The 12856-nt window shown below is 45.4% G+C and overlaps 1 protein-coding gene across 5 annotated transcripts in view; it reads left to right on the top strand.

Annotated features, from left to right (window-relative positions):
* Positions 1-12856, top strand: part of nup98 (nucleoporin 98 and 96 precursor) — a 51465-nt gene that overhangs the window by 25468 nt on the left and 13141 nt on the right. For all 5 annotated transcript variants that reach the window (XM_061931555.2, XM_061931557.2, XM_061931558.2 and 2 more), the window contains 9 exons: positions 824-940; positions 3034-3223; positions 4427-4526; positions 4597-4710; positions 4788-4926; positions 5009-5186; positions 12133-12276; positions 12394-12609; positions 12674-12800. In XM_061931555.2, the coding sequence (XP_061787539.2) occupies positions 824-940; positions 3034-3223; positions 4427-4526; positions 4597-4710; positions 4788-4926; positions 5009-5186; positions 12133-12276; positions 12394-12609; positions 12674-12800 (1325 nt within the window). The remainder of the gene's footprint in view (positions 1-823; positions 941-3033; positions 3224-4426; positions 4527-4596; positions 4711-4787; positions 4927-5008; positions 5187-12132; positions 12277-12393; positions 12610-12673; positions 12801-12856) is intronic.

Genomic DNA, 12856 nt, shown 5'->3' on the forward strand with positions numbered 1-12856 from the left:
TTGAAAAATGGACAATTCATTAAGAATGGGGGGAAATAAAAAAAAGGTATTATGGGAAGTAGAGCACACGGTTCCCAAACAGGCTGAATATTTTGAAGTTGGAACAGTTTGAATCAGATGAAAAATGTGGGAGTGGTGGAACTTTCAAGAATGTCACATTCATATCAATGGAAATTTCCCCAAAATTTGGGAATTTCGAGGAAAAGCAGGAATTTTTTTGAAAATGGTATATAAAAAATACAACCTTGGATGGTCTGAATGAGTTGAAATGGTTGGTGTTGGAATTTTTCAAATCGGTCGAGAAATGTTGAAGTAGTAAAAAAATCTACGGAATTTCAGGGAAACTGGCAATTTTTCCAGTTCAAAAAACAACTTAGTTTTTGGTCCTGATTAACCTTTTAAGGCCCAAGCTGTTTGTTTACATGCTTTTTTTATTTCTCTTTGCTATTTGGGCTTATTGGACCCTAATTAAAATAAAAACTAAGAATCATCTTTTGATATGATGTACTTAGTCCATAAGTACACAAATGTGTACTTCATGTTTAGTGACATGCTTATTCTTATTTTTACACTTTTTTGTCCAAATTCCATTGTATGTTATGCTCTTCTGACACCACCAGATGGCAGTATAAGTGTCCACATAAGTGGCCATAAGACCCCAATTCAGTAGTGTACACAATTTTGGAAATAAGAGCTAAAAGGTGCTGTCCACACGTGGCCACTAAGGCCTTTTTTAAGACAAAAAAACAAAGCTGCTAAACCCAACAAAGTGGTGTGAAGTAGCTTTGTGTTTTATCTAAAAGGTTTGTGTGTCTGCCCATAGGAAGAGCATCAAGAAACTTGTGCTGAAGAATTTGAACAGCAGTCAATACAGCAGTCCTGCCAACAAGGATGCAGACGATCTGGCCTCGCCATCAGAGTACCCTCAGAACGGACACAGGTCTGGATCTCACACACACTCTGCCACATCTGCCACTTGATAAAAACACTGTCATATGTTAGCCTTTTTGTCCGTTTATCGTTTGTCTATATGTGCGCAATATGTATTCATTGCAAGGTTTTATTTCATTTTAGTTTTGTTGCTGTATGTAGAAATGGTGCAGCTGATGGTTGCATCAGCTGTGCTCTTTTAATGTAATTTATGTTCTTTGTAGGGTTGTACGATATAGCGGTACTAGTATAGTATCACGGTACTAAAGAATCAAAAACGGTACTATACTCTGTTTGAAAAATATCGACTCCCGGGAATGACGGCGCGTCGTCACGTGGTGACATTGCTGGTTTTAGGAGCAGAGGAGCATGTTAGGCAGCGCACACACACAGAGTACTTACAAGCAGACACAGTGATTAGACAGAAAAGGGAGAAATGACACATTTCGGTGTAAAAAGTAAAGATAAAGGTGAAGTTTTAACATTGAAACACCCTCAGGAAGAGGTGCTTTAAGACATGGCTTACTAGCTAGCGGCTAACATCCATCCACAGTGTTTTAGCGACTTCTAAATCACTAATCCTTTTCTCCATGGCGACAAATAAAGTGAGTTTCTTACAAGTATCATTATCACTGCAGAACGAGGAATAGCTAAAAATGCTTCACTACACACCGTAGGAGGATACAATAGCTCACCGCCGTTACAATGTAAACAAATGCCATGGGTGGATCTACACGTCACATCCACTGTAATGATACCAAGTACAAGAGCGTATCTATTCGATACTACAATGATTACATCGATATTTTTTATCGTCACAAAATCTTTTTTCCTTTTTTTAAAATTCATATTATGTTTATAAAGTCAGGAAATAAGTCCCTGGACACATGAGGACTTTGAATATGACCAATGTATGATCCTATAACTACTTGGTATCGGATCCATACCTAAATGTGTGGTATCATCCAAAGCTAATGTAAAGTATCAAAGAAGAGAAGAATAAGTGATTATTACATTTTAACAGAAGTGTAGATAGAACATGTTAAAATAGAAAGTAAGTAGATATTAACAGTAAATGAACAAGTAGATTAATAATCCATTTTTACAGTTTGTCCCTCATAATGTCGACAAAATAATAGAATGATTAGTCAGCAGACTAATTAGGAGTCTTTGTTTGCTTACTACTAAAAGACAAGTTGTCTAGTATGTTCACTATTTTATTTAAGGACTAAATTACAATAATAAACATATGTTTCATGTACACTAAGATTGTTTGTTCAAATAAAGACAATACCATTTTTTGTGGTGCCCTTAATTTAGAAAAGTATCAATACATTTTGGTACCGGTACTGAGATATTGGTATCTGGACAACCCTAGTCCTTTGTGTTCTTTGACATTTCCCCCTTGTTTTCATGTTTTTACCTTATTGTGTGGACTTTTTGAAGCCGCACATACAGTGGAACCTCAATTTACAAACTTGAATAGGGTTCATAAATCGACATTTTCATAGGAAGAAAGTTAATTCACTTTAAGAAACAATGTAAATATATAAATAATGGATTCAAGCCTTGACAAAAGTTCCTCTTTTAGGAAAGGTTTGTATGCTTTGAACATAATATAAAGTGCTATATGATACTGTATGTCAAACAAACATAACAAGGAGGTGATTAATTAAATATCTCTTTATTAACAATCTAGAACATCAACAAGCTGAACTGTGCTGTTGGTCTGCTCTGCCAACACGCACACGCAAGTACCCTGTGGTGCCCTCACAAACGATCATAAATTCCTTCGATCGTATTGCTACAATAATAAACAGAGGTACCGCTGAACGAGAGGTAGTCTACTCTTCATAATTAAAGCCTGCTTGCTCAATCTTCAGTATGAGCAAGCACTAAATGGCTGCCAACGGGACTCAAAATAAATAAAGAAGCGTTTGCAAACAGAGGCATAAATTCCACTATCTAAAAGTTCGTAAACCGAATATTCTGCAAGTAGTTTGTGAATGGAGGTTCCACTGTAACTGTGGGATAAAGTTGATCCTATCCTATTTCCGCCTACCTTATCCACTCTGTCTTGACGTCACACTTGCTTCTCTGCAGCAACATGGGGGACGAAAGTGAGTTGAGGGATGGTCCGGGTCACAACAGCCGGGCTGAGGATGACCTCGAGGTCACCCAGTTCTACGTCAACCCGATTGCAAAGCCCATACCGCAAGGACGCACCCAAGCCAGCCTGCAGGACACCATCGGTGAACTGAACATGCACAGAGCTGCTCGGAACGGCCTGGAGGTCAGTGATCATACTGTCATGTAGGGGTGTAACGGTACACAAAAATTTCAGTTCGGTATGTACCTCGGTTTAGAGGTCACGGTTCGGGTAATTTTCGGTACAGTAAGAAAACAACAAAATATAAATTTTTTGGTTATTTACCAAATTTGTAAACAATGGCTTTATCCTTTTAACATTGGGAACACTATAATAATTCTGCCCACGTTAATCAACATTAATCTGCTTCAAGTTGTTGCTCAGATTAAATAAAATGACAAAACTTTTCTTCCACATATAAAAAGTGCAACATTAAACAATTTCAAGTCAACTCATCATGCTTAATTTATTACAGCATTTGGGAAGCCTGTAGTTGATTTTTATGATGTAAATGTTATATTTTTATCAACATGTGATAGCAGGGACCCTGCCATTCAAAACTAGGCTGCTGCATTACTAAAGATTAATGTAACTATAGCTGAAAAAATGGTACAATAGCAATAGGAGAGACTATTCATCTCTGAACACCAAGGAGTTCATGTAGGCTTTATGATGCACTTACATTATTATATCAACTATCAGAGACAGAAACTCTTCATTTAACATAATGTATTTTTTTGCTGCTTCAACACCGCTCAATCAACACAGAAGAAGGTAAAGTGAAATGACAGACAGGGCTTTGCTGTCCGTAACACACACACACACCGCAAAATGAGCTAAAGTTACGCTAAAAGCGAATTAGCCTTCACCTCAAGCCAGGACTGCGAGCGAGCTGAGCTGCCTTTTATATTTCTGGAAGGTCAACGGGCTCATAGTGATGGTTACTAGTAGTTGACTGGGAGGTGTTTATTATCATTTGGGGAGAGTCCGCTGCCTGATGCTTACCTGCTAAACGCTAAGCTCTGACTACATGCGCTCTGAATACGCACTGCTGATTGGCTATTACCGCTCTGAATACGCACTGCTGATTGGCTGTTACCGCTCTGTTTGTAACCAATCAGATGGTTGTGTGGGTGGGACAATGCTGGGTGCTCTGTTGAGTACTGACATAGGCAGAGGCAGAAGGAAGCGGAGGCGGCTACTTAATATGTTCGTGTGGAAACTCGTTCGGTACACCTCCGAATCGAACCGAAACGGTTCAATACAAATACACGTACCGTTACACCCCTACTGTCATGTGACGTGTGTCTTCACAAGGCTTACCGCCATGCTCTTTCCCGCCGACAGTTGAGCAGCGAGGATGTGTCTGTGTCCCTGGGGGAGGAGTCTTTGCAGGAAGAGCGAGGAGACGTACTGCAGGAGTCCAACACGTCTCCTCACCCAGCAGGTCTGATAACCGCTGATCCAGCAACGGACCTCGCCTGACTTCGGCTAACCGTGTGCTTTCCTGCTTTCAGGCATCGTTCTGAATCGCGTGGGTTACTACACCATCCCTTCTATGGACGAACTGGCCGAGATGGTGGACGACAGCGCCGTGTGTGTGGTGGAGAACTTCACTGTTGGCCGTAAAGGTGACGCAATGTTTGGATGGTGCGCGGAGCCCTGATCGGACAGACCGCTCACTGCCTTGTTGTGACGTCCCCGGCAGGCTACGGCTCCATCTTCTTTGCCGGCGTGGTGAACGTGACCGGACTCAACCTTGACGAGATTGTCCACTTCAGACGCAAGGAGGTCATTGTTTATCCCGATGATAAAAACAAGCCTCCCGAGGGCGAGGGTCTTAATCGGTAAGTTAGGAGTCACACAAATGAGTGGCATTTTGGCCAATTTCCTCGTAACCGATCCGAGACGTGCCCCACACGGCCATAGGCGTGCCGAGGTGACTCTGGATGGCGTTTGGCCTAACGACAAGACGAGCTGCACGCAAATTCGAAGCCCTGATCGTCTGACCGACATGAACTACGAAGGACGGCTGGAGAAGGCCTCCCGCAAACAAGGAGCTCGCTTCCTGGAGTACAGACCTGAGACTGGGTCCTGGGTGTTTGAGGTCAGTGTTATAGGGACCGTTTTTACAGTCAAAGATCTAATTAATCCATACTGATTAGGGATCGACCAATTATCAGTGCCGATATTTGGCATTTTGGCGTATATAGGTGTCAGCCTTTTTGAGTTGAGTCTTTATTTGAAGGCACAATGCACAGAAACGTTAAGCTCAAAGACATGTTGTGCACCGGATTATAGCTAAGTAGCTCATTTTCATCTGCAGTCCCTGGCTACCTAAATTAAAAAGATACAAAAAACATGCAATACAATTATAACAATAAAAATACACTATAGCATGTAATCAAATTAAGAAAGTCATAAAATACATACTAGAGATGCGCGGTTTGTGGACACAACCGCGGAGTCCGCGGATTATCCGCGGGTCGGGTGGTTGAAATAAAAAAAAAATTAGATTTTATCCGCGGGTCGGGTCGGGCGGTTGAAATAAAAAAAAATTAGATTTTAAATAGATTCAGGCGGGTGGCAGTTGAACCAATTCGGAAATATATATACATACCGTAGTTAAATGTTGTTACCCACATACGAAAAACGAGCAGGCACCTGCAGCATGCCACAACAGAAGAAGAAAAAAAAAAAGAGATGGCAATGCCGGCAGCAAACGTGGTACGCGACAAACTAAAAAAGGGAATACTAAAGACCAGGGGGAAAAAAGGCCAGAAAAGTTCAGCGTGGACTCGTTTTTATGAGGTTGTAAATCAGGATGATAGTAATGCTGGCTACGTGATTTGCAAGAGCTGCGACGCTGTTTATGTCTACGACAGTCACAAAACCGGGACATCTAACATGGTGCATCACGTTTGTGCAAAACCCCGAACCTCCACAAACACCCTGAGCATGAGCAGTTTCGTCCGCCGTGATCCCAGAAGAGTGCCACAGGATGTTAAAACAAGATAGAACGCAGCTACCTGCAGCAGTTTGAGTGGCGCGAGCGCGCTTGGAGGTGCACTCAGCGCGGCTCCCAGATGATTGCGCACTGGTGTGCGTCTGGGCCGCGACAGCGTGGCACGCATTGAATGTCTCTGCTGATTTGGATCAGTCTCCTTTCTTTAACAGGCAAAAGCTTTATAACCTCACTAATGCCTTGCATCGTCTATATTAGATATATAACAACGGGCGGATGGCGGGCGGGTGCGGCTTTGATTAAATGTTAGTTCGGGTGGATGGCGGATGGTTGACGACTTTTGTGATGCGGTTGCGGATGAAATAATTGCCTATCCGCGCATCTCTAATACATACATACTTACACATTACAACCACACCTCACTTAAATCATCACACAGACAATACATGCTCTTGTTCACATCTGTCATCTGTAAAAACAAGCATGATTTTAACACACACACCTCACAGCTTACAACAAAATGTTCTCATGCATAAATATACTACACATTAAAGTTGACATGTCAATCATAGTGCCCGCCTCAGTGACCGTGTGAGCAGCTTTGATTGCTCCAAAGCCACTTTTTAACTTCAATTGTGAATGAATAGTAATCTGTTAGACTTTTCAAGTTTGTTGTGAGGTCGTTCCATTCCTTTATGGCCTTATATAAAAAGGCTGATTGTGCAGTAGAGGTTTTACATCTGGGTACGCTACACTGCCCCCTGGTGGAGGCTCGTGTGTATCTAGTTGTCACAGCAGCTGTAAACTGGACAAAGTGCCTAAGTGGCGCTGGTGCAGTGTTATTTAGGATTTGATGGGCCATTCGTATTGATGCTAATCTTTGAATGTTGGAAAAATTTAACAATCTATATTTTTGTAGAACCAAACAGGGATGGTGGTGTTGTGGTTTTCGCTCAAGGATTTTGAGCGATTGTTTGTGCAAAGTTTCCAATGGCCTCAGTGTCGTTTTGCTTGCCTGGGACCAACATGTTATACAATAATAAAAATGAGACACAATCATTGCATTAAAATAAGTTTGAGCTGCCTCCATCCATCCATCTTCTTCCGCTTATCCGAGGTCGGGTCGCGGGGGCAGCAGCTTAAGCAGGGAAGCCCAGACTTCCCTCTCCCCAGCCACTTCGTCCAGCTCCTCCCGGGGGATCCCGAGGCGTTCCCAGGCCAGCCGGGAGAGATAGTCTTCCCAGCGTGTCCTGGGTCTTCCCCGTGGCCTCCTACCGGTCGGACGTGCCCGAAACACCTTCCTAGGGAGGCGTTCGGGTGGCATCCTGACCAGATGCCCGAACCACCTCATCTGGCTCCTCTCGATGTGGAGGAGCAGCGGCTTTACTTTGAGCTCCCTCCGAATGACAGAGCTTCTCACCCTATCTCTAAGGGAGAGCCCCGCCACTCGGCGGAGGAAACTCATTTCGGCCGCTTGTACCCGCGATCTTGTCCTTTCGGTCATGACCCAAAGCTCTTGACCATAGGTGAGGATGGGAACGTAGATCGACCGGTAAATCGAGAGCTTTGCCTTCCGGCTCAGCTCCTTCTTCACCACAACGGATCGATACAGCGTCCGCATTACTGAAGACGCCGCACCGATCCGCCTGTCGATCTCACGATCAACTCTTCCCCCACTCGTGAACAAGACTCCGAGGTACTTGAACTCCTCCACTTGGGGCAAGATCTCCTCCCCAACCCGGAGATGGCACTCCACCCTTTTCCGGGAGAGAACCATGGACTCGGACTTGGAGGTGCTGATTCCCATCCCAGTCGCTTCACACTCGGCTGCGAACCGATCCAGTGAGAGCTGAAGATCTTGGCCGGAGGAAGCCATCAGGACCACATCATCTGCAAATAGCAGTGACCTAATCCTGCAGCCACCAAACCAGATCCCCTCAACGCCCTGACTGCGCCTAGAAATTCTGTCCATAAAGGTTATGAACAGAATCGGTGACAAAGGGCAGCCTTGGCGGAGTCCAACCCTCACTGGAAACGTGTCCGACTTACTGCCGGCAATGCGGACCAAGCTCTGACACTGATTATACAGGGAGCGAACTGCCACAATAAGACAGTCCGTTACCCCATACTCTCTGAGCACTCCCCACAGGACTTCCCGGGGTACACGGTCGAATGCCTTCTCCAAGTCCACAAAGCACATGTAGACTGGTTGGGCAAACTCCCATGCACCCTCAAGGACCCTGCCGAGAGTATAGAGCTGGTCCACAGTTCCACGACCAGGACGAAAACCACACTGTTCCTCCTGAATCCGAGGTTCGACTATCCGGCGTAGCCTCCTCTCCAGTACACCTGAATAGACCTTACCGGGAAGGCTGAGGAGTGTGATCCCACGATAGTTGGAACACACCCTCCGGTTCCCCTTCTTAAAGAGAGGAACCACCACCCCGGTCTGCCAATCCAGAGGTACCGCCCCCGATGTCCACGCGATGTTGCAGAGTCTTGTCAACCAAGACAGCCCCACAACATCCAGAGCCTTAAGGAACTCCGGGCGGATCTCATCCACCCCCGGGGCCTTGCCACCGAGGAGCTTTTTAACTACCTCGGCAACCTCAGCCCCAGAAATAGGAGAGCCCACCACAGATTCCCCAGGCCCTGCTTCCTTATAGGAAGACGTGCTGGTAGGATTGAGGAGGTCTTCGAAGTATTCCCTCCACCGATCCACAACATCCGCAGTCGAGGTCAGCAGAGCACCATCCCCACCATACACGGTGTTGACACTGCACTGCTTCCCCTTCCCGAGGCGGCGGATGGTGGTCCAGAATTGCTTCGAAGCCGTCCGGAAGTCTTTTTCCATGGCCTCCCCGAACTCCTCCCATGTCCGAGTTTTTGCCTCCGCGACCGCTGAAGCCGCACACCGCTTGGCCTGTCGGTACCTGTCTGCTGCCTCAGGAGTCCCATGAGCCAAAAGAACCCGATAGGACTCCTTCTTCAGCCTGACGGCATCCCTCACCGCCGGCGTCCACCAACGGGTTCTAGGATTACCGCCACGACAGGCACCAACCACCTTGCGGCCACAGCTCCAATCGGCCGCCTCGACAATAGAGGTACGGAACATTGTCCACTCGGACTCAATGTCCAGCACCTCCCTCGTGACATGTTCAAAGTTCTTCCGGAGGTGGGAATTGAAACTCTCTCTGACAGGAGACTCTGCCAGGCGTTCCCAGCAAACCCTCACAATGCGTTTGGGCCTGCCAGGTCTGTCCGGCATCCTCCCCCACCATCGCAGCCAACTCACCACCAGGTGGTGATCGGTAGAAAGCTCCGCCCCTCTCGAGCTCGAAGACCTCGATGAAGAACACAAACCAAGGACCCAGATTTCCCTCGCCCGGACGCGGGTCACCGGGGCCCCCCTCTGGAGCCAGGCCCGGAGGTGGGGCACGATGGCGAGCGCCTGGTGGCCGGGCCTGTCCCCATGGGGCCCGGCCGGGCACAGCCCGAAGAGGCAACGTGGGTCCCCCCTCCAATGGGCTCACCACCCATAGCAGGGGCCATAGAGGTCGGGTGCAGTGTGAGCTGGGCGGCAGCCGAGGGCAGGGCACTTGGCGGTCCGATCCTCGGCTACATAAGCTGGCTCTTGGGACGTGAGCTGCCTCCAGTGTTAACAAATTCCTGATACATTTTTATGTTGTACTTAAGTCTCTGGAACATCTGTTTGTGTTTTTTAAAGCCAAGTGTTGGCTCTAAAATGACACCCAGGGAACGGTATTCACTAACATTTTGTATTATTTCCTTATTAACAGTTATATTTGGAAAGGATGACAGTTTATATTTGTTTTTTATCGGTACTAGTGGTACGCGGGCTCTATCTAGTGCAGGGGTGCCCATTACGTGGATAGCAAGCTGGCGGTGGATGGTGGACGGTGTGTCAGTGTCACTTGTTCCGGATCACAGTTTTACAAACCCTGTTTCCATATGAGTTGGGAAATTGTGTTAGATGTACGGTAAATATAAACGGAATACAATGAATTGCAAATCATTTTCAACCCATAGTCAGTTAAATACGCTAGCTACAAAGACAACATATTTGATGTTCAAACTGATAAACTTTTTTTTTTTGCAAATAATCATTAACTTTAGAATTTGATGCCAGCAACACGTGACAAAGAAGTTGGGAAAGGTGGCAATAAATACTGATAAAGTTGAGGAATGCTCATCAAACACTTATTTGGAACATCCCACAGGTGTGCAGGCTATTAGGGAACAGGTGGGTGCCATGATTGGGTATAAAAACAGCTTCCCAAAAAATGCTCAGTTTTTTTCACAAGAAAGGATGACGCGAGGTACACCCCTTTGTCCACAACTGCGTGAGCAAATAGTCAAACAGTTTAAGAACAACGTTTCTCAAAGTGCAATTGCAAGAAATTTAGAGATTTCAACATCTACGGTCCATAATATCATCAAAAGGTTCAGAGAATCTGGAGAAGTCACTCCACGTAAGCGGCATGGCTGGAAACCAACATTGAATGACCGTGACCCTTGATCCCTCAGACGGCACTGTATCAAAAACCAACATCAATCTCTTAAAGGATATCACCACATGGGCTCAGGAACACTTCAGAAAACCACTGTCACTAAATACAGTGGTTTTCTGCATCTGTAAGTGCTAGTTAAAGCTCTACTATGCAAAGCGAAAGCCATTTATCAACAACATCCAGAAACGCCGCCGGCTTCTCTGGGCCCGAGATCATCTAAGATGGACTCATGCAAAGTGGCAAAGTGTTCTGTGGTCTGACGAGTCCACATTTCAAATTGTTTTTGGAAATATTCGACATCGTGTCATCCGAACCAAAGGGGAAGTGAACCATCCAGACTGTTATCGACGCAAAGATCAAATCCAGCATCTGTGATGGTATGGGGGTGTATTAGTGCCCAAGGCATGGGTAACTTACACATCTGTGAAGGCGCCATTAATGCTGAAAGGTACATACAGCTTTTGGAACAACATAAGCTGCCATCTAAGCGGCGTCTTTTTCATGGACGCCCCTGCTTATTTCAGCAAGACAATGCCAAGCCACATTCAGCACGTGTTACAACAGCGTGGCTTCGTAAAAAAAAGTGCGGGTATTTTTCTGGTCCGCCTGCAGTCCGGACCTGTCTCCCATCGAAAATGTGTGCCGCATTATGAAGCGTAAAATAGGACAGCGGAGACCCCGGACTGTTGATTGACTGAAGCTCTACATAAAACAACAATGGGAAAGAATTCCACTTTCAAAGCTTCAACAATTAGTTTCCTCAGTTCCCAATTGTTTATTGAGTGTTGTTAAAAGGAAAGGTGATGTAACACAGTGGTGAACATGCCCTTTCCCAACTACTTTGGCACGTGTTGCAGCCATGAAATTCTAAGTTAATTATTATTTGTAAAAAAAAAAATTAAAAAAAAGTTTATGAGTTTGAACATCAAATATGTTGTCTTTGTAGCATATTCAACTGAATATGGGTTGAAAGGGATTTGCAAATCATTGTATTCCGTTTATATTTACATCTAACACAATTTCCCAACTCATATGGAAACGGGGTTTGTACATGAACTTGTCCCAGGTCACAGTTTTACATGAACTTGTCCCGGACCACAGTTGTATTACATTCCTGGTGTCTTCCTCCTGTTTGTTTTTGCTACTGCAGCTATGGAGTGGCACAAATAGCCTCCGACCATTAAAGCAGAGTTTATGTTCTGTGTTTCAACATACGACATAAAAAACTAAAATATGTATCTGCCAAAAATCCAAACTTTGTGTAAATTGACAAATAGGAGACGTATTATATAAGAAAAGTGTCGATGCTCCTCTGTTTTTGGCACTAAATTAATGTCAACATTAGCGCCGTATAAAACATGTCGCTACTAGTCCGAGGTTTGCTTAAAAAAAGATAAATGTTAAAACAAGGTAAAGCTTTGTCCAGCTGTTTACTGACATATAATCATGTTTAGCTAAGTTTTACTGCCAATGAATATCAGTCCTCGACCTCCTTGACTACTAAAACCATATCGCTCGATCTCTAATACTGGTATTACCGACTCCCTCTCTCCCAGGTCGCACATTTTTCAAAGTATGGCCTGCAGGACTCTGATGAAGAAGAGGACATTCCACTTAAGGCTGATCCCAAGAAGCTGAAGATGTCATTTCCTCCAACCAAGCTGCCTCCGCTTCCTTCCCCCTCCCAGCAGCAGGCTCAGGTACTTCCTGCCCCTGGAGCACTTGACTTGTGGTGCTTCCATCAGTCTGTTCTGAAGGTTCAATCAGTTTTTTGGGGGCTAAAAGAAGGTGATGATGACCCGGAGATGTCTTGTCAGGCCACAGTCATGGACGTCTCCGAGCTGGACAGCGACATGGCCGACATCACCCAGGGTTTTCCTACTGAGAGCGCTCTAGGAAACGAGGGTGACTGTGACATGCCGGTGAGCCCGTCGGAGGGGAAACACGGGAGTCTGACCTACGCTGAGCAAGATGGCGTCCCCGCATCCAGCCACATAGCATCCTCACTGGGCATTAACCCCCACTCGCTCCAGGTGAAGACTGTCCCCGCCCACTCAAAGTGTCCTCTCCTCAATAACCTTGTTGGGCTTGTGCTAGATCATGAAGGCATCCCTTTTTGCTGAGGATGAGGAAGAGGGCGACCTGGTCTACGATCAGATGAAGATGTACTCTGACTTTTCCTCCCCTCGCCTTGTCGTACCGGGAACTCAAAGTCGACCCCCAGGTTTGAACTTTTGAACTCTACTTGATTGTGGTTATTGCAGATAAATGTTTGAACTG

This window comes from Nerophis lumbriciformis, linkage group LG37 (assembly GCF_033978685.3).
Source record: "Nerophis lumbriciformis linkage group LG37, RoL_Nlum_v2.1, whole genome shotgun sequence".
NCBI lineage: Eukaryota > Metazoa > Chordata > Actinopteri > Syngnathiformes > Syngnathidae > Nerophis > Nerophis lumbriciformis.